Source organism: Anolis sagrei, chromosome 6 (genome assembly GCF_037176765.1).
Source record: "Anolis sagrei isolate rAnoSag1 chromosome 6, rAnoSag1.mat, whole genome shotgun sequence".
NCBI classification, from domain to species: Eukaryota; Metazoa; Chordata; class Lepidosauria; order Squamata; family Dactyloidae; genus Anolis; species Anolis sagrei.
This window is the reverse complement of record NC_090026.1, coordinates 102,509,526-102,529,923: the sequence shown is the minus strand read 5'-3', so window position 1 is coordinate 102,529,923 and position 20,398 is coordinate 102,509,526. Positions and strand designations below refer to the sequence as shown.

General features: G+C 40.1%; 1 protein-coding gene across 2 annotated transcripts in view; it reads right to left on the bottom strand.

The window, feature by feature from the left end:
* Positions 1–1,119: 1,119 nt before the first annotated feature.
* CDK6 (cyclin dependent kinase 6) overlaps positions 1,120–20,398 on the bottom strand; it is a 153,422-nt gene continuing 134,143 nt past the window's right edge. For both annotated transcript variants that reach the window (XM_060782255.2, XM_067470299.1), the window contains exons 7-8: positions 17,049–17,184; positions 1,120–15,409 (exon numbers count right to left, since the gene is read on the bottom strand). In XM_060782255.2, the coding sequence (XP_060638238.2) occupies positions 15,263–15,409; positions 17,049–17,184 (283 nt within the window). In that variant the 3' untranslated portion in view covers positions 1,120–15,262. The remainder of the gene's footprint in view (positions 15,410–17,048; positions 17,185–20,398) is intronic.

Sequence of the window (20,398 nt, the reverse complement as noted above, 5' to 3'; positions counted from 1 at the left end):
GATGGGCACTACCCCCCCCCCCCCCGAGTCGGACATGACTAGACTTAATGTCAGGTGAAACTTTACTAATTTGCTGTGTAGGCCTAATATAGAGTATTGCATATTAATTACACAGCCCAACAAAAAAAATCTAGGTGTTTTGGTTTTTAGGTCTGTTCCAGGAGTTCTTTGAGGCACTGATTCAGAAAATTGCCTTGGATAGGCCACAGTTCTAGTTTCTTAGATATGGTTATCATGATTTTCTATAGTATATAGCATATGTTCTGTATTTCAAAAAACAGAGCTGATGGGGGGAAGTGGTGCCATTTTTGGAATCAAATGGTCAAATATACCCAAATATACATTTGAGGCACAAAAATGTGTGTTGGCCAATGATCCATTCTTATTTTCTGGAATCCACGGATGTAACATTATTTATTTGGACCAACCAAGATGAATTAAAGGAGTACAATATATACCATAGGCATATTTCAGTGTTTGTGCAGGTGAATCAGGAAGCTCACTTCAAAATGAGGTGATTTCACTAGTTATGACGTCACTGCCTTGGTCCTTGACATCTCCGGCCCATCCTCTCTTTGGATATCAGTCAGCATGTCAATGCCTTAAATCAAGAAATAGATTTCTAAGATCTACAGAGATACTTGCAGGAACGCTTTAGCAAGCGAGAGTCCAAAAATGGCAGGCTAAAACCCGGAACCTCAATCAGTGGCTGATACCGGATGAGAAACTCCCTCCTGGGCACACTGAAGACTGAGCAACTTGGAAACCACTGAACAGGCTGTGCTCTGGCATCACGAGATGCAGCCCCACTGTTAAGAAATGGGGCCACAACATGGAGTCCATGACATGCAAGTGTGGAGAAGATCAAACCAGTGTCCACTTACTACAATGCAGCCTGAGCCACACCGCGTGCACAATAGAGGACCTTCTTACAGCCATACTAGAGGCACTCCAAGTGGCCAGCTTCTGGTCAAAGGACATTTAGTATAATGCCAAGTTTTTAACTTTGTTTGTGTTTTCAAATACATTATAACTATACCTTCAATTTGCTTCTGACATGATACATAAATACTAGTTATAATTGGAATCATATAGGACATTAAAACAGTAACAAGGAAACATGTTGCATCCATTTTATTCACGCACCTCTAAAAGGAAACAGTAATTCAGGTAGAACTTTGTGGACTGCAGATATAGAAACAACAGGAGGCAGGTTGAATTAGTAAAGATGAACTGCATGATTAAAAGAATCTGTAGGTGGTGCAATTTGTGGCTTAGATGGACACTGAACTATTTCAGCTGAAATCATAGATGTATTTTCATAAACAATAACACCACTAGGGTAGAGTGCAGGGATAGGAAATGAGTGGCTAGGGGTATAGCAACAAAATGACAACCCAGAATTGGGCCCCAAATAAGAGCCTTGCCTCCCCAAAGACATTTTCCACAGCTCCCCAAACTTCTAGCACTGCACTCACATAAAACTTTATTTGAAAGGAAGGCAAGGGCAAACCCTTTTTGAACAAAGTTTGCAGAGAAAATTCAATCATTTCTTAGGGTTGTGGTAAGTTGGAAACAATTTTATAACTACACAATTATTGTAATAGGTCTTAAAACAGAAATCTCCTTAATTTATAATACAAAACGTAGGTTGCTAAGAGATCCGCATCTGCTATTTACAAGTCAGTAATAGCAGCTTGATCTGGAGACATTTGTTGATATTAATGTCCATACACAATACTGAAGTCTACTTTTTTGGGACTGTGATGAGTCTGGGAGGTCCTGGGGGTTGTAGCCCAAAATTGTAACTTTTCCAAGCTCTGATCTTGTCCTAATGTAGTAAAACACACTGACTGTGGATTGCAGTCAAGCCTAGCAGCAGTCTGGGTACTGTTTTTTTGTGGCCACCTATTGACCCTATTCAACAGTCGTAAAAAAGTAATTGTCACAACCAAGTTTGTTAGGCACACAGTAGAATAATGACTGTATTGTCGAAGGCTTTACTGCACAACGTCTGAGGATGCCTGCCATAGATACAGGTAAAACGTCAGGAGAGAATGCTTCTAGAACATGGCCATACAGCCCAAAAAAACCTACAACAACCCAGAATAATGATTGGTAGTCATGATCACACACAGCTTTATTCCATACAATGTTATCAAAGCTAATTCTAATTACAGAAATCAGGGACAGTGTCTTATATATCCATCACTGATTACTTTCTAGTGACAATTACATAAAAAAGAAAACAAAATGAAGGAAATAACCCAAGTTACCTTTTAATTTCCTGCAAATATTTCCCCTCTATTGGGTAAATTTCATTCTACCAAAACATTATTCAAGTTTACATGTTAAAAATAAAGCACACACGTATACACACATGAATGAGACCTAACAAATACTAAATCCAATAAGCTTTGTCTCTTTAGTTGCAAAATGCAAATATTATACTACGCAGCTCATTCAGATCCTTTATTTTGTATCCTGATGACTTTTTAGCCCCACTAATCGTATTAGCAGCTCACATATCTAAAACGAACATTTAAAATGCAAACTATATTGGAAAAGCACAAATCTTCTAAAGTTGGCAGCTAGTGATGTTTTTGTAAGGCTAATACTCAATTATTGACGATAACTCTGAGGGAGAGATATCTATTTTAGTTAAGAATTCACATATCAATAAAAAAACAATCATTTGCATTGCATATACACAACTTGGATATAAAAGTCCATCTTTTCAATAAATGCTGACCCCATTAATTGGGTCTGAGTGCTGTTACTAACCATGTGTCCTCACTGGATTAATCAGCTGCTAACCAGGAACCTGAGACTGGAAAATAAAAATCACCTTTGCAATTGTAAACATGCTTGTTCCCAAATAAATCTCATTGGTTTCAATGGAAGAGGGTCCAAAAGGGATTAAGTTTAGTGCCAAGATTCTCCTTCTAGAGTCCAGAAATTACCTGTGTTGAAATGGTCCTCTTTAAAACTCAATTGGTTCCAGAAAATACAGAGGGAAATAAATAGACTAAGATCTAATTTTGTCCCCTTCACAACCCAAACCAGTTGAGCCAGAGGAATTGCATTTGGTAGGATAATTCAGGAGAGTCATGTGGTGTAGTAATTTGAGCTTTGGACTAAGACACTGGTAGACCAGGGTCTGAATTTCCACTCAGCCATGGAAACCCATTCATTGGCCTTCAATACATCACGTTCTCTCAGCATCAGAGGAAAGCAAATGCTCTCTGATCAGATCTTAGCAAGAAAACCACAATAGGCCTTGAGGCCATCGTAGGTCTGAATAACTTGAAGGTACACAAAGCAACTACAAGGATAATTCAGCTTCAGGTCATCAAAATGGGTTATCATCAAATATTTCCTACCTGTTGCATTTCATCATGATAGCTACAGTGGACCTTGTGTATCCATTGAGTTTTGGTTCCAAGGAAGTGCAGGGATACCAAAATCTATGAATGCCTAAGTCCCATTATTATACAGTGACATAGTAAAATAGTATCTCTTATATAAAATAGTTTTGGGATTTTTGGGGGGGTGGGGAGGTGTTTTCAAATCATGGATGATGACTGAACCATTGAAAAATGGTTTATTCATATGGAGGGCTGGCGTACCCCCAGTGGCACAGTGGGTTAAGCCGCTGAGCTGCTGAGCTTTCTGATCGAAAGGTTGTAGGTTTGAATCTGGGGAGCAGTGTGAGCTCCCACTGTTAGCCACAGCTTCTGCCAACCTAGCAGTTCGAAAACATGCAAATGTGAGTAGATCAATCGGTACTGCTCCGGTGGGAAGGTAATGGTGCTCCATGCAGTCATGCTGGCCACATGACCTTGGAGGTGTCTACAAACAATGCTGGCTCTTCGGCTTAGAAATGGAAATGAACACCAATCCTGAGTCGGACATGACTGGACTTAATGTCAGGGGAAACCTTTACCTGTACCTAGTTGTATGCTAGTTGGGATACTTCACAAAAAAGAGAAAGGCGAGAACTCTTTAAATTTTTTCCATTTGACTAAACTGAAATGCCTAAACTCTAGAACATATACAGAGCCATACCGTTTAGTTCCAATTAATCTTGTTGCCTTACTTTTTCAGTCGTCTCAATGTTTCAAATATCCCAGTTTCTCCCTCTTCCACACATTTTCCCCACTTCCTCCTCCGCTTCCTCCATTTGGTGCAAACTGACTTAAAAGTACAAAAGTAGTTAATTAACTCAGTTGTGGGGAGAAGACAGGGAGGCAAAATCTTGTCTTTCCCTGAAGATTCTTGCTAAAGCAAGAAGATTCTTGTCATCCTGATCACATTGTGGTGCCACTTTGTCCTGGTTTCATTTGTGAAATGTTGGAAGTTATGCCGAGACTCTTTATCAGTAAGAACCTCTTTATCCATAAGGACTTGAAGAATACTGTTGCCCATCCATTAAAATGAAAGGAGAAGCCACTTCACATTGGAGTTTTGTTTGAGTATTGTAACACGGAGCTTAGACTCAGGAGCACAAAGCCATATGTTTTTCAAGGGCTCCAATGAATGACCAAGGCGACCTTTCTGAATGCACACAGTGCACTTTTGCTTGGAGCAGAGAATGTAGAAATTCAGGGAACGTGCAGCTTGCAAAGTTTCAGGGACCAGTAAATTAAGGCTAGACTGTAGAACTGGGCCAAGAAGGTGTGATCATCCAGATGTTGCTGGTGCATAGTACTATTTGTCCTTCACAATCGGCCATGATGGTCAGGCTGGTGGAAGTTTCAATTCACCAACACATAGTGGCACTGTTAGCTTACTGTTGTTGCCAAAATAAATCCCATTGATTACATTGATGTCCCTATATTTCCTAAGCTGCTGTAATAATGTTTAACGGCAGACTACAATGAAGGCAACCCTCCCCAAAGTACGTGTATTTCCATTTTTCAGGCTCTAGGACTGACAGAATATTAACTCATGAGGAAATAAGAAATACATGCCAATATATATCAAACAAACACAGTAAATGGCCCATACACAAATTACAAATATCTTAATATGACAGAATACACAATATTTCCAACAGTATGCATTTCAAGTTATAAAACAGCTCTTCCAAACTACAGAACCTTTCCTTCCTTCTTTCTTTACTTTTCTTTCTTGGAAGCTCAGATTCTCGGCGGGCAAATCCCTGCCCCTGTCACCAACCTCTCGTGGTTCTCAACCTGTGGGCGCCCAGGTGTTTTGGCCTACAACTCCCAGAAATGCCAGCCAGTTTATCAGATGTTAGGAATTCTGAAGGCCAAAATATCTGGGGACCCACAGGTTGAAATCCACTAGCTTAGACGGTGAACGAAAACATGGAAAATCGCTTTCCCAGTCTCTGCAGTGTGCCCATAGATACACCAAATGCACATAACTTTATGTGCAACCACGACCCCTTTAGCAGCAAGGACAAATGCTGTAAAAGCCCCTAAGCAGCAGGTAACTAAGTCGAAAGTATTTTACGGAGTGTGTGTGCCCAAATATTAAAGGTTTATCTAGGGATAAGAATTTGGTCAAAAGTAATGGCGCAAATTGCTCACTTTTATGAGCACAGCACACAAACCACTGGAAAAGTGAAGAGACTTGCACCAATGATGATGTGCATAGTATATAGTACATAGTATATTTCCTAAAACAGCAGCAATGAAACAATGGAATCAAAAGATCTAAGTGGAACAAAACTGAGATGATGAAACCATAAACTCAAACAATAAAGGTCAGCAACTGGATTCTTATGGGCAAATCCAGGGTCCTCAGGTGTGCTAAACTGCTCATGCGCATTGAAAGAAGGATGAGCGTGCATGGCATCCACAGCAGTATGATTTATTATAATGCCTTGAGGCAGGGGTTATTTTGAAAGGCATTCTCCAGAAACTGGTTGCTAATTAGGATGTTAAGCACTTTCGTTCAGAGCTATGAGGCAGAAATGGAAGAAACATACAAAACAGTCCTGCCCTGTACAATTCATCTAGCCTTGGATGACTTATTAAGAACTTAGAAAGGTTTCTCTTTTGGACTACAATTCCCAGTTGTTGTTTTTTTTTTTAGCTAGCATGGCCTCTAAGCTTGTTAACAAGCATTCTTGGAATGGCAATCCCTCAAAAATATTTTGCTCTGGTTCTGTAAAAGGCTCTCCATAGTTTCGTGTGGACCAACCTAGTTAGAGAACCTCCTAACTAAAGACATTGTTGACTTGCATTTAGAGAGTAGGTTGTGCAGGTAAGAGAGTTCCCAATACAAATACTGCTCTAAAAAATTAACATGTTGGATGAGTTTCCAGGCTCTACAATGGCATAGGATTTCCTTCCATACAAATTCAGAAACCACATTGATGAGAAACGGGCACAATATGTGTTTCAGATTGGACCTGAATTTTTTTTTTGAACTTGCTTGTTCTAAAGTGCTTTATAAAACCAACCTTTTGATGCACAACAGCACTAATTATACTATTCATCACTAGCTTACATTTGTTAATACAATATGCTATATATTTAAATCTATTTATCTTACAGTAGCTTTACACAAAACACACAAAGCTTAATTTATGATGCTCTTAAGCTTTTACAGCTGCCATCTAGGAAAATATGGCCCTCTACTGTATGTTATGAAAAAGTTCCTTGATTTTGGTTCTATTTTTGTGAGACAAAGTCATCAAATCAGAATTTCTATAGCAGACAGTTTGAACAAGTTGTTTTCAAATTCAGCCTTCCTTGCACACATCCTAATTACGTTTTATTTTCAGGAGCCATGGTGGGGCAATGGGTAAACACTTGTGCCAGCTGAACTGCTGACCCAAAGGTCGGTGGTTTGAATCTGTGAGACAGGGTGAACTCTCATCTGTCAGCCTCACATGCGGGGACATGAGAGAAGCCTCCCACGGGATGGTAAAAACATCTTGACCTCCCCTGGGCAACGTCTCTGCAGATGGCCAATTTTCTCACACCAGAAGCAACTTGCAATCTCTCAAGTCGCTTCTGACACGATAAAAAAATCAGGTAGAGTTTTTGCCTCAAAATTACCCTCTTTACTCCAAAACCTCATAATTTCCCATAGCTGTACTATTCATGTTACATTTCAGTTTAAATCAGTTACAATGCTTAATAAAATCTTCCCCTACTCTTATTATAAGGTTTTACCATATATGACTTTTTGCTTATTTGTCTTTTTGTTTTGGAGCCCTTTATACCTATGTTCTAGTCAATGGCTATTATCCAAGAGGTTTCGTATGTAGGCTTGTAAAAGTCTTTTCTATTTCTTTTTTTTTTTTTGTCAGAATGAACCAAACTGCGTCCCTTCAAAACTGTGTAATTATGACCTTTGTAAAAATAAATTGCGCAGGCAAGAGCAGTAAGGTGCTGTAATTGTGACTGAATCACAGTGATTGTTTGCATGCTTTATTATTGATATAAGGAGGTGCAACTTCCATTTGATTGGCTGCTGAATAATTTCCATGGAGGAAGACTGCTGAAATGTGTCACTGAATCAATAATTGTGATTTGTTGTGCTGTCATCCTGTATATTTGCCATTCCTGGGCCCACCTTGTTTCATCTATTCTAAGTTAAAGTGGGGGAAAGAGGTAGAAGCTCTACCCAGTTGATTCTAAATGCTTTCAGAGTTTGGGTTATACCTTGATAATCAACTCTCCTACCCCTGGTTCTCCCTCTCTGGTAGTTTTTCAGTTTTCTCACCTGCCCTACTTACCTTTCTTTCGCTCTGTAGCTTCCCTACATCTAACCTTATTCAGAACTTGGGTTCTGGAGTAAGCCTTCTCTGTGATATGTATCTATGACTGTGCTTTCTACATCCTGTTTCCACTTTGTTTATAGGATCTTCCTTAATTCTCCATCACAACTCTGGGCCCAAACAGGGTAACACTTGTAGTTTTCATTTGTCCGTTGCTTAGTAATGACAGATATTTATTATTAACTGGGACGAGCTTTAGGAGGCATACCACCCCCTTTAAAGCAGCTCCACTGGCTCCTGATAAGTTTCCGGGCCCAATTCAAAGTGCCGGTGATTACCTATAAAGCCCTATGCACTTTGGGTCCAACCTATCTTCAAGACCGCATTTCCTTCTACGAACCAGTGTGGGCATTTAGATCTGCTGGGGAGGCCCTTCTTTCAGTCCCATCACCATCTCAAGCATGGTTGGTGGGGACGAGAGAGAGGGCCTTCTTTAAAATGTCCTATAACCTTTCCCTAATCTCAGAACCATAAATGTGATTGGGTTGCAATTCCCATGCTCCCCAGCCTGCATGGTGAATTATCAAAAGTGATGGGAATTGCCATTAAATAATATCTACCCAAATAGGGTAAAAACAGAAGTGAATCAACCACTATGTAAAAAATTATAGCTGGCCCTCTGTATCCACAGATTCTCACAGTGTAAATGCTGAGAGGTGTCTTGTGGTAAATGTGAGGAATGCTTCATGATCCCCAAATTTGTCCCACTTTCTCCCAGTTTCTCTCTCCTCTTTCTACTTCCTCAGCTTACTTCAACTGCTGCAAATTGAGTTTAAAATACAAAAACTGGATGCATTTAATCAACTCAGTAGGGGGAGAGGAGAGGGCATAATTTCACTCTTCTAATCAACCAGGCAAAAGAAAACTGCTGCTGCCTCACCTAGCTTGTGTTTTCTTCTTCACTAATAACTGTTACTGTCTTCACCACACTCTGATGTTGCTTGGCCATGTGAATCTTGATTTTCTCTGTGAATTCTCAGAGGCTATCGTCTGGAGGGACCGGGCTCTCAGTCCCACCGCCATCACAGTCACGATTGGTGGGAACGAGAGACAGGTTGGTGGCCCCTCAGCTGTGGAATGCCCTCCCTAACGAGATTAGATTTGCCCCCTTCCTCATGACCTTCCAGAAGAAGCTCAGACCCTGGTTATGGGATCAAGCATTTGCAGAATAGATGGTTTTAACTGACTGTTTTTAGCTGACGGCAATGGATTGAATATGGATTTAACAGACTGTTGAACTGATGGCTATGGATTGATTTGGAGGATGGCATGATATGGCAAATTGTTTTAATGTATTTATGACTGTTTTTACTGTAGTTAAAGTGTATATTATGTTGTGTATTGTTTGGCACTGAATGGTGCCTGTTGGTAGCCATCCTGAGTCCCTCTTTGGAGGTGACAAGGATGGGATAGAAATGCTCTTAATAATAATAACAATAATAATAATAATATCAACGTTTCTAGAACAGCCTAAATACAGTCCTTGGAGGGGCCATTGGTATTAATAGGTTGTGCATCCTTTAGGTATGTTTAGGACTGACCTTCTCGATGTAGCAGCAGAAACAACCAGTGAAATGGTCTGCACAAAACTTCAAATATATGAGGATTTCCCTGTTTTGGAGACATTACAAAGGTCTAAATTTTCATCTATTTGTAACATAGCAATGTTCCCAGCAAACATTTCCCAAAGCTACTTCATTCAGAGTAAATTCATCTAAATGCAGGCAAACAGCAATGGTTGCCTGGAATTTATAACTTTAGTATACATGCACTACTCTGAACCTGAAGTAAACAGGAACTTAAAATGGCCCTCTCCCACTTGATATTTAAAAGAAACAAGAAACAAAAATAATTCATCGGTAAGAGTCATCCAAAACTTTTAAATAGCTGCTAAAAAACCTCACTACTCACTAGCACAAACAGTTGGTCTCCTATAATAATTGGGCAGCATGGGGGATATATTGCATAACATGAAGAAGCTGGATATGCTTGGTACACTGGAGAAGAAATAATGAGATGTGTGCGTACAGCTATTGTGCTAATTCAGCCTTATAAATACACTCATTGAAAACCAGTAGTATGAAAGCAACGGTATTAACCTGTTTGCAACCAGCAGAGTGGGGCAGGAGCTTCATCTGTTTTCCAGCAGCACACTGCATAGGGGTAGAGCTGGCCTCCTATGGTAACCTAACTGATTTCTGTTCTAGACCTCAAGGAATGGTTCTGGATATCAGGTGAATGCTTTCACAAAAGGGTAAGGGACCTCTTTGAGTCTGAGGAATGAGGGTTCCAGTGATGGGTAGCAGAGTTCAGAAGCCAAAACAGGAAATCTGCAATGATAAACAGTTTGAAGTCAAGAAGCCTTAACTCAGAACAAAGTCCAAGTGGGTAAGCCAAGAAGGGGTCCAAGAGTTGGAAATCCAAGTCATTCAACAGAGATGGGCTGAAGTTGCTTTCAGTACCAGCTAGTCTGCTTCTTGAGAACTCACATTTCCAATATTATAAGGAGTGTGGTAGTTTTTCACATAGCTTTAGGATCTGTTTCAAAAGCTTAATTCATCTTCACTCCTCCAGCTCCCCATTTTGATGAACTGGGGGAGGATTTGGATATTCATTATGCTGAACTCAGTTGCTATAAGTCTTCTTCATCTTCTGAGAAAGACAAACTAAAGTGGAAGGGGCATGACAGGCAGGAGCAAAGCAAAAAGGGATGAAAGCAAAAAACAGTGGGATATTTTAGCTTGAAGCTGTTATTGCTAGTAACTAAGCCTTAGAGAAGAACTGTCAACATTTTAGAGTTGTGGGGGAGTTGCTATATAAATATTAGCAAAACCTGAGGAATCCCAGTGGGTTGGGAGCAAAGCAAATATGGGATGGTCCCAAGGCCTGCACTTAAGCTAAATTTTGACTAATTTCAGTAGTACTTTATTACAACATCTCTGGAGGATGCACACTGGCTTTGGAAGCACTGAGCTTCAATTGTTTGTATTCTGTATCCCTTATGTATTACCTCTATGTTATAATCCTCGTATTCTGCACCTAAAATTATGTCTTGAGTAAACGGAATAGCGAAAGTCACTTAATATTTCTGTCAAAGCTCACAAAATACAAACCCATCTATTCTGACAGGACACAAGGCAGAAAACGTCCAACCCATATGCCATAATAGCAAATCTCACTCATAACTCAGAATAAGGAATAATAGCTAAAAAGATTTCAAAAAGTAGATTCCATAGAAGGAACCTGGGTTCTACTCATTTTCATCTAGAAAATAAACAGTTCACTTGCATATCCTTTTCAAACATAATGTGAAAGTTTTGACCAATAATACTTTCTATACACATTGAGTAACATTTCAAAGCTTCTAAAATCATAATTACTAGCCCTTACATTATTTGACTGAATGCATTTCTAGATTATTTACATTTCTAAGCAGGAATAGCTTCCAGAAGCCAAGAATTCTGTCCTTAGCACAAGGGAATATTAATCTATTTTTTACATGAACCAGGAGAAGCAGAATAATACATACACTACATAAAAACAGATATTGATACATCCTAGCCAAAAGTAATAATAGCAACAATGATTTGGGTACCAAGCAGGACAACACAATGCCTTTTTGTAGCACAAGCAGCTGTTTTACGCTATGCATGAGGCAGACCTTAAGGTAATACCTTACCCTGGGGAAAAGGATGGTCACTGCATAAAGGATTACCCAATAAAGGGGACTATCAGGACAGTCTGACTTTCCCAAATGCAAGGTTTGACCTCTCCCAATTGCAAGGTTCCCTTCCCCAGCTCCTGTGTATCACTGACAATCCCATATTTCTCACTACAGTCCCTCCCTACACCTGTGTCATTGCACGGTATAGCAATTCCCCATCAATGGATATCCTTGGATGCCCACCTCAAATTGCACACTTGGGTTGCTTAAACAGCTGAGTTGAGAAAACCCAACATTTTGGGATTTACTCCCAGAATTTCCATACCACCATGGCCAGTCCGAAAAAGGAATCTTTTGAAACTCTAATTATCATGGTAGTAAGATATAGGCAAAATCAGGAAGGTTTTCAAACCACTCTAGACATCTATGTACATGGGTTGAATGAAAAGTAATGCCTCCACCTTCGTAATTCCTCAACAGATGGCAGTACTGGTATGCGGCAGGTACTGGCTTGTACAGTAGACTCTTCTCTACAGTTCCATTTTGGCAGAAAGTCTTAGCATTGAACAGTTGTGTTGTTAAAGTGCGAAGTATGGAATCCTGCGCAGACAGTCGATCAATGCAACTTAAGCAACGTGCAGTCATTGTATTCTTGACAGCAGAAGGTGTCACCCCAAAGGAGATTATTAAGAGAATGCAAGCGGTTTATGGTGATTGTGTTGAAGTGAGTACTGTGTGTCGTTGGGCGAGTAAGTTTAAAGATGTTGAGGTGGGAACATCTGACTTGCATGACAAACAAAGAGTTGGATGTCCTATGACAGCAACCACCAAATTTCACAAGCAAAAGGTTGACAGATTGATTCAGGACAATTGTCGTATCACTCAGAGAGAAATTTCAAGCATAATCAGCAATTCACAAGAACATGTGGGTCACATTATTGCTTTGCTTGGCTATTGGAATATCTGTGCACGATAGGTATCCAGGATGAGAAAACTGTGAGACGCTGGTTGCGGAAACAGAGTGTCAACTTCTTCTGTGACGGCTTCAGAAAACGTTTTGGCAGAAATGTATCCAATTGTCTGGTGATTATGTGGAAAAGTGACTAGTGGTAAAGAGCACATTCTAAGGATTATGTCTGCATTTGATTTATTAAAATATTCCCATCCAAACCCAAGTAACGAAGGTGGACGCATTACTTTTCATACAACCCTTGTATATGTCACAATTCTCTTCTTACCTCTGCAATGAACCTTAGGGATCTGAGTTGCTCCAGCAGCATAGCTGTCCTCACAGACAACACACATTAGTTTTAGCATGTTAGCTATATGATGCTAAGATCACATCACATGGTGCTAAGACAACATCATTTGTTTTTCCATACTTTGGTGCAAAAGTATTGAGAAGTAGCATTTGGAGAAAACTAAATCTGTTGTAATGTAGACATTTTGCACACCTAAATCCCTCAATCACATGGGCTACATATGACTTTGCCATGGGAAACCTGAAGGAAAGAAAATATTCAACATGACTTCCAGGAGCGGACATGAAAGAAAAAAAAGAGAAGGGCTAATACAGCTCTATAAACTGAAAGGAGTACAATGGGATTATACAAGGACAAGGAACCTTCAGCCTTCCCAATGGTTTGGACTTCCATTTCCAAAAGCCCCAAACAAGTATAACCAATGGTAAGGCACCACTGGTGTTGTATGTTGAGAGAGCCACAACCCCCCCATTTCTTGCTCAACAGAAAGAACAAATATGATAGTGGGGTGCTAATAGTACAGTATGACTCCCATATCTGCAGGACCAATATTTGCAGTTTCATTTATCCTCCAACAAAATGTCATCTCTAGGTATTTTCTAGGTCCTCCAGTGCAACCTTATGGTATTCATGGGCAGGAAGTCCTTTATTTCATTAGGTTTTATTATTATCTGCATTTTTACATGTCCACATGAAGTCAGGGAATGTACTCCCCATGGATATCAGTCGTATTGTACTAGCCACCAAAGAATTCCAATAGCACCTACTCTTTTGTTATGACCGAGGTTGTTGCAGTTATGAAAACACTGGGACAGTTTTCTCCAGAACTACATCTAGGTCACTGCAGCGCAACCTGTGGTTACATGCATAATTTTTCTTTCAGAAGATAAAAAAATATTTCATTAACTTGTACTACAAAAATAAAAATTTCTTTTAAAAATTCTAATTCTTCTTTTTTTAAGAGAACCCCTTTAACTAAAATATGTACACAATTTAATGCAAAATTAAAATAGTTGTGCTAAGACAGTTAGGTAAATTATTGATCAAAGATTACTTCCAATTGTAGCAACTCTAAAAGAGACAGCATAAACAAAATAATCAGTCTTAAGTGGCAGTGTTACACGAGGGTAACTCATACATTATGACACATAAAAATATGAGATCTGATTATAAGAAATATCTTGCCAAGGTTGGCTTGGTGACAATTAGCTGTCCATACCTGAGGTTTTTTATAGGCATGGCACACAGGATATATGGCAGCAAAGAAGACTTCCTTCCTTATAGCATAATCTTATCCTTGTTTATTCAGAAGTAAGCCTCACTGGACTGCATCCAGATTTAGGAATATTTACAGGAGAGTCATTAAAATCTATTGCTGTGCTATGGCTAAATATGGCCCAGCCTACTGTTTTCACTATAGCTTGCTCACAGAAAAACTACATAAGATTGCGGCCTGGCAGTGAAATTCTATATGGACTATTTAGAAGCAGGTGAGTGAGGCTTACTCCTAGGTACATGGATACAGGAGGGCACGTTGATTAAAAACAAGTGTTCATGACTCATTGGAAATTATATGGAAGTTATACGAAAGAAACATTTGATTTTAATTCTTTCTCATTGCCCCCGGTGACCCTTGTGCTGGCAGGACTGAAGACCAACAGGTTGGAGGTTCGAATCCGGGGAGAGCGCGGATGAGCTCCCTTTGTCAGTTCCACCTCCCCATGCGGGGACATGAGAGAAGCTTCCCACAAGGATGCTAAAACATCAAAACATCCGGGCGCCCCCTGGGCAATGTCCTTGTATACGACCCATTCTCTCACACCAGAAGTGACTTGCAGTTTCTCAAGTCGCTCCTGACACACAAAAAAAACCAAACAAAAACAAAACCTTTTTCTGCTAGGTATCATAGGAGTCTAAATATATATCATTCTCTAAGGAACATGAGTGCAATCTTATGACGATGAGCAATGAAATGCTGCAATTATCATCTCATGTTTCCTATTGGGAAGGGCATTCCTGTGTGATTACAATCACCAGATGCGTTTGTACACACTTTGCTTTAACTGCAGGCTACAGAGGTTCAGTGTTTTCAGTGTCATTCTTTTAAATATTGCTTTAAGAATTTTTTTCCTGAAATCACATTAAGCAAATAAACAGGCAATCTTATCAGCCTAACTCCGAAGAAATACCAAACCAGACTTCAGCACCTAGAGACAGAAGTTAAGTCATGTTTTGGTAGCGAGAATGGATTGCTGTAATCCATGGCGGCACCCTTTGCCCTAAGCGGAAGAAAATGGCAGCAAAACCGGTCAGCAGCACTTGAAGTTCTCTAGATAGAACTAAACAAACACCAAGTCACAGTGGGAACCATCTGACATCTTGCCTCTTGCATTGCTTTGAAGGTAACTAGGTTCTTGTCCTTGGAGAAGATTGCTCTGTAGATGTACACAGACGATACGAGACACTCCAAAGAATAACCATCAATTAAACAGTGGTGTTTTTTTAAATTACCCTCGGCGATGACTTTAATACGTTGGCTGTTTTGCTCATCTATAGGTTAAGCCAGAAGCAGCCTTATGGTGTATTCATCTCAGTGGAGTTCTGACTGGATGACATATCTGAATCCATATTCTCCTTGCATCTCTCCAGATCATGAAAATAAGGGTGAGATAAGGCATCATAAGCTGATATTCTCTTTGTGGGATTGAATGTCAAGCATTTCTGTAAATAGAGGCAAAAATTAGACCATTAAAAACTGAGAGGTAAAACCGAACTAGGTCTAGAACAAATAGGCCCTTAACAATGAATAGGAATACTACTTTAAGTCAGCATCCTCAACTAAAATGCAATGAAAGATTTTGTCATTTGCACCTATTATCACTTATGTAGGTTGAGTACCCGTTATCTGGAATTCCAAAATCCAAAAATTTTCAAAATCCACAATTGTCCACATAGTTCCCTAAGACAGTGACACCTTTCTTTTCTGATGGTTTAGTATACCTGTTCCATGCCCAAATTAAAAAACATATATTGTGTATAAAATTACCTTCAGACTACAAGTACAAGGTGTATGTGCCGCCCTGAGTCCCCCCTCGGGGGTTGAGAAGGGCGGGGTAGAAATGCTCGAAATAAAATAAATAAATATGTGCAACATATTCAAAAAGTCTTGTTAGGTATATGCAAACACATGCATTCCAAAATCTGGAAAAATAGGTAAGCGAAATGGTTCAGATAAGGGATAATATCTGTGCCGGGCTTTAGCATAGTAGGTTAATCACCAAACTGCAATAAATGTTGCCAACCAGAAGGTTGATAGTTCAAAGCCTGGGCAAGGGTGAGCATCTGACCCTTCATCCCAGCTTCGGCCAACCTAGCAGTTCGAAAACAAATATGTGAGTAGATAAATAGGAACCGTATTAAAGCGGGGAAGACGCTTACTTTTTGGGAGGAGAGCAATGTCCAGTCTTGATAAAATAGTAAAGAGTAGAGACATCAGACTGGCAACAAAGATCCGCATAGTCAAAGCCATGGTATTCCCTGTAGTCACCTACGGATGTGAGAGCTGGACCTTAGGGAAGGCTGAGCAAAGGAAGATCGATGCTTTTGAACTGTGGTGTTGGAGGAAAGTTCTGAGAGTGCCTTGGACTGCGAGAAGATCCAACCAGTCCATCCTCCAGGAAATAAAGCCCGACTGCTCATTGGAGGGAAGGATACTAGAGACAAAGTTGAAGTACTTTGGCCACATCATGAGGAGACAGCAAAGCCTAGAGAAGACAATTATGCTGGGGAAAGTGGAAGGCAAAAGGAAGAGGGGCCGACCAAGGACAAGATGGATGGATGGCATCCTTGAAGTGACTGGACTGATCTTGAAGGAGCTGGGGGTGGTGACGGCCGACAGGGAGCTCTGGCGTGGGCTGGTCCATGAGGTCACGAAGAGTCGGAGACGACTGAATGAATGAACAACAACAACAACATTAAAGCGGGGAGGTATTGGATCAGAAAAAGGAGGAAAGTTTATGAACAAAGAAAATGCTCCTCAGCAAGGAGATGGAGTGACAGCACCCCCCTGTGGCCGGAACCAAGCACACCCTCCAAAGATGCCAAAAGATGGGAAATCCTAAATACATATCTCTATCTGTTGTCTGTCTTGTCATTGTACAACCAGCATCAAATGTTAGCTATATATGTGTTCTGTGATCTGCCCTGAGTCCCCTTCGGTGCGAGAAGGATGGAATATAAATACTGTAAATAAATAAATACTAAACCTGTACTATTAATGCAAACAACATAGTATTCTGTATTTTTTGGTCATGCAATACTGTCAAATACCTTGCTTTTTTCTAATGTAGTTGGCACTTACAAGTAGGAAGTCTTTGCCTAGTTCATCAATATCTGTTACAAAACGTTCAATAGGCTGAAGAGTCCGAGAAGTGAAAGCATTCCTTGGGAGAGCAACGTCACTTGGCCAGTCCTCTTCATCAGGAAGCCCAATTACACTGTATGAAAAACAAGCAGGTTTTGTTTCAGGTAAAACCAGAATTATTTACTCCTTAGTTCACACTGTTGCATCTTTTAACTACCTGATGACACCACTTACTTAATTGAGAAATACAGTAACTATATATCACAGTTACTTATATCACTGAAGCTTTTGACATATTAAGGAAGTGTACCCAATGGGCATATGCTTGTTAAATTTCTTCTCCCATAACAAATTATTTACAGAGTACAGATGCCTCCTGAGAACTCACAAATTATTATTTTTATTTAAATAATAAGATAAGATTCAACACCAGAAAATTTATATCTGTTATCAGATATCATCACAGTATATAATAATAATAATAATAATAATAATAATAATCATAATCATCATCATCATCATCATCATCATCATCATTTATACACCTCCACCATCTCCCCAAAGGGGACTTGGGGTGGCTTACATGAGATCTAGCCCAGTAGTGCATTACAACAGAACAAAACCATAACACAGAAAAAATCGCAATAAAATAAATAAAACATAAGAATACAATATCATAATACATAATATAATATCAGAATACATAATAGTCTGGTCCAATTACCCCAAAGGTGCCAGATCCCACCTGATTTCAGAAGCTAAAAAGGGTAAGACCTGATTAGTACTTGGTATTCAGTACCTGGTATTTTTTGGAGACTGTCAATAAATACCAGGTACTGTACACTTTGTTTCAGAGGAAGGAACTGGCAAAAAGCCTCTCTGATTATTCTTTGTCTAAGAAAACCCTGTGAAATCTATGGTCTCATCATAAGTCAACAGATAACCTGAAGGTACATACACATACACAATCCATCACTAACTAAAGGTTGCAACTTATAGTTCAATGAGTACAAACAGCCCCAAGGAGCATACAATGCTAAAAACAGTGGTTAGAGCAGTGCTTCTCAACCTGTGGGTCCCCAGATGCTTTGGCCTTCAACCTTCAGAAATCCTAACAGCTGGTAAACTGGCTGGGATTTCTGGGAGTTGTAGTCCAAAACATCTGGGGACCCACAGGTTGAGAACCACTGGGTTAGAGTGCTGAATTTGGTTTTGGGAAAATGAGGGTGAAATCCTTCCTGGCCATGAAACTTCCTGGATCATCTTGGGTCTGTCACTCTTTTTCAACCATTATCTCACAAAGATGACATGGGAGAAAGAAGAGAATCATTTGTGTGTATTGTCTGGATTGTACTGGAGAAAAAGTACAATATGTACATCATCTATCCATCCGTTCACCATATATAAAAGACAGAAAATGAGAAAATCACGTAAAAAGAGATGGAAAAGACAAAAAGAGGGAGAGATGTCTGCCTAAAAGTCCGAGTGCTGCTGGAAATGAGACTTGAAAGCATAAAGATTTTCAAGAAATGAATTATTGAAAGTTGAAAGCCTGGAGAATCTTGGTGTCAAATAAATGATAGAGATATTTAGCTGTCACCCCACATTAAATACAAGATCAATGTATGAATTTAGTTCTTCTTCAGAACAACCCCATCTTTCTAGATATGAATGAAAAGGAAATGGCAATGCTGTGCCGCTAGAGTGCAGCACTACTCCAAATTTCCAAGAAATAGTTTTTTCCCCCCAGCATGCTACAATTATGGTCTGCGAGGGCAAGACCAAGTGGAGGGTTATTCAGTCAATAGAGCCACTGCCAATATTGAAGGCAAGAAGAAGGGAAGGTAGGAAGACTGTGATTGTTGTATATGCAAACTCTTGTAACCTTCCTCTCACTCTCAATCTCCTTTCCTACCTCCATCTCAGTACTGTATCTTGCATGTTTGTTTTGATACTAAAACATACATCCAGCAATGAAGCAATTTTCTGAATAAAGTATTAAAAATAAATTACAATATCTCCTCAACCCTATTCACTGTATTTGTTTTTTTAGTATCCCAGCGAAATAAGAAATTAAAAAGAGGCATTCTGTATTAGATTGAACACTATCCATCTGATCAATGGATCTCTAAGCTGAAGATTGACTCAAAAGCACCCACTATTCCTGTTTCTCAAATACTGCCAGTCATGGCTGGTGATACACATTCACATTGATTAGTAGGCTTAGGCACGGATTTGGAGTGGCGGGTTCCCTTCAGCCAATCAGGCTTGTCATCTTGTCTGGATGGCCATAACGGCAAGGGCTCAGCCGTCACATTTTTCGTTGGTTACAGGACCACATGGCAGCCAATCATGGCTCCTCTTCCCCTATTTGGTACCATGCGGCCATGTACTACTCGCACAGGGTTTCCCTGTCAGCCCTGCCTGTTGGGTCAAGCAGAATAGAAGAATGCCATGATGTGTCTTATGCAAGCTGTGTCTAAGGAAAGGGTCCCAGGAAGGCTTCTTCCTTAACCCCATTCTTCAAACCCAGACTCCCTTGAAAGGAAGACAGAAAAGAGTCCCAGGAGGAGTGTTTCCTTAACCTCGTTCTTCAAACCCAGACTCCTTTGAAAGGAAGATAGGAAAGGGTCCCAGGAAGGAAGCTTCCTTAACCCCGTTCTTCAAACCCAGACTCCCATGAAAGGAAGATAGGAAAGGGTCCCAGGAGAGAGTTTTCTTAACCTCGTTCTTCAAACTCAGACTCCCTTGAAAGGAAGATAGGAAAGGGTCCCAGGATGAGTGTTTCCTTAACCCCATTCTTCAAACCCAACTCCTTTGAAAGGAAGATAGGAAAGAGTCCCAGGAAGGACGCTTCCTTAACCCAGTTCTTCAAACCCAGACTCCCTTGAAAGGAAGATAGGAAAGGTCCCAGGAATGGAAAGGGGAGCCTCATAAGTTCCCCATTCCTGCCAATGGGCCGGATCTTCTCAGATCTTTTGTCTGCGGCAACTTGCCCATTTTTGAGAGGCTCGTGAAAACGGATCAGCGAATCTCCTGGAATTTGGCCAGTAGAAACAGATTGAAGTTCAGCCAAAATGCACAAGCCTATTGATTAGTAGTCAGGGACCTCCCTAAATCCAATCAACCATCCAAATCATCAGCCACAACTACATCTAAATGTGAATTCTATGGTTTAGATACACACAGCGTGAAAAATGAGTATTTTTCATCATTTGACTTCAAGGGATGATCCATACCACACATTACATTTGCCCTCTCATTTGCCCTTTTGCTGCTCCTTCTTCCACCTTGGGAGGGTACTTTTTGCAGTCTTTACTATCAATTTTTGCTTTCACAGCCTTAAA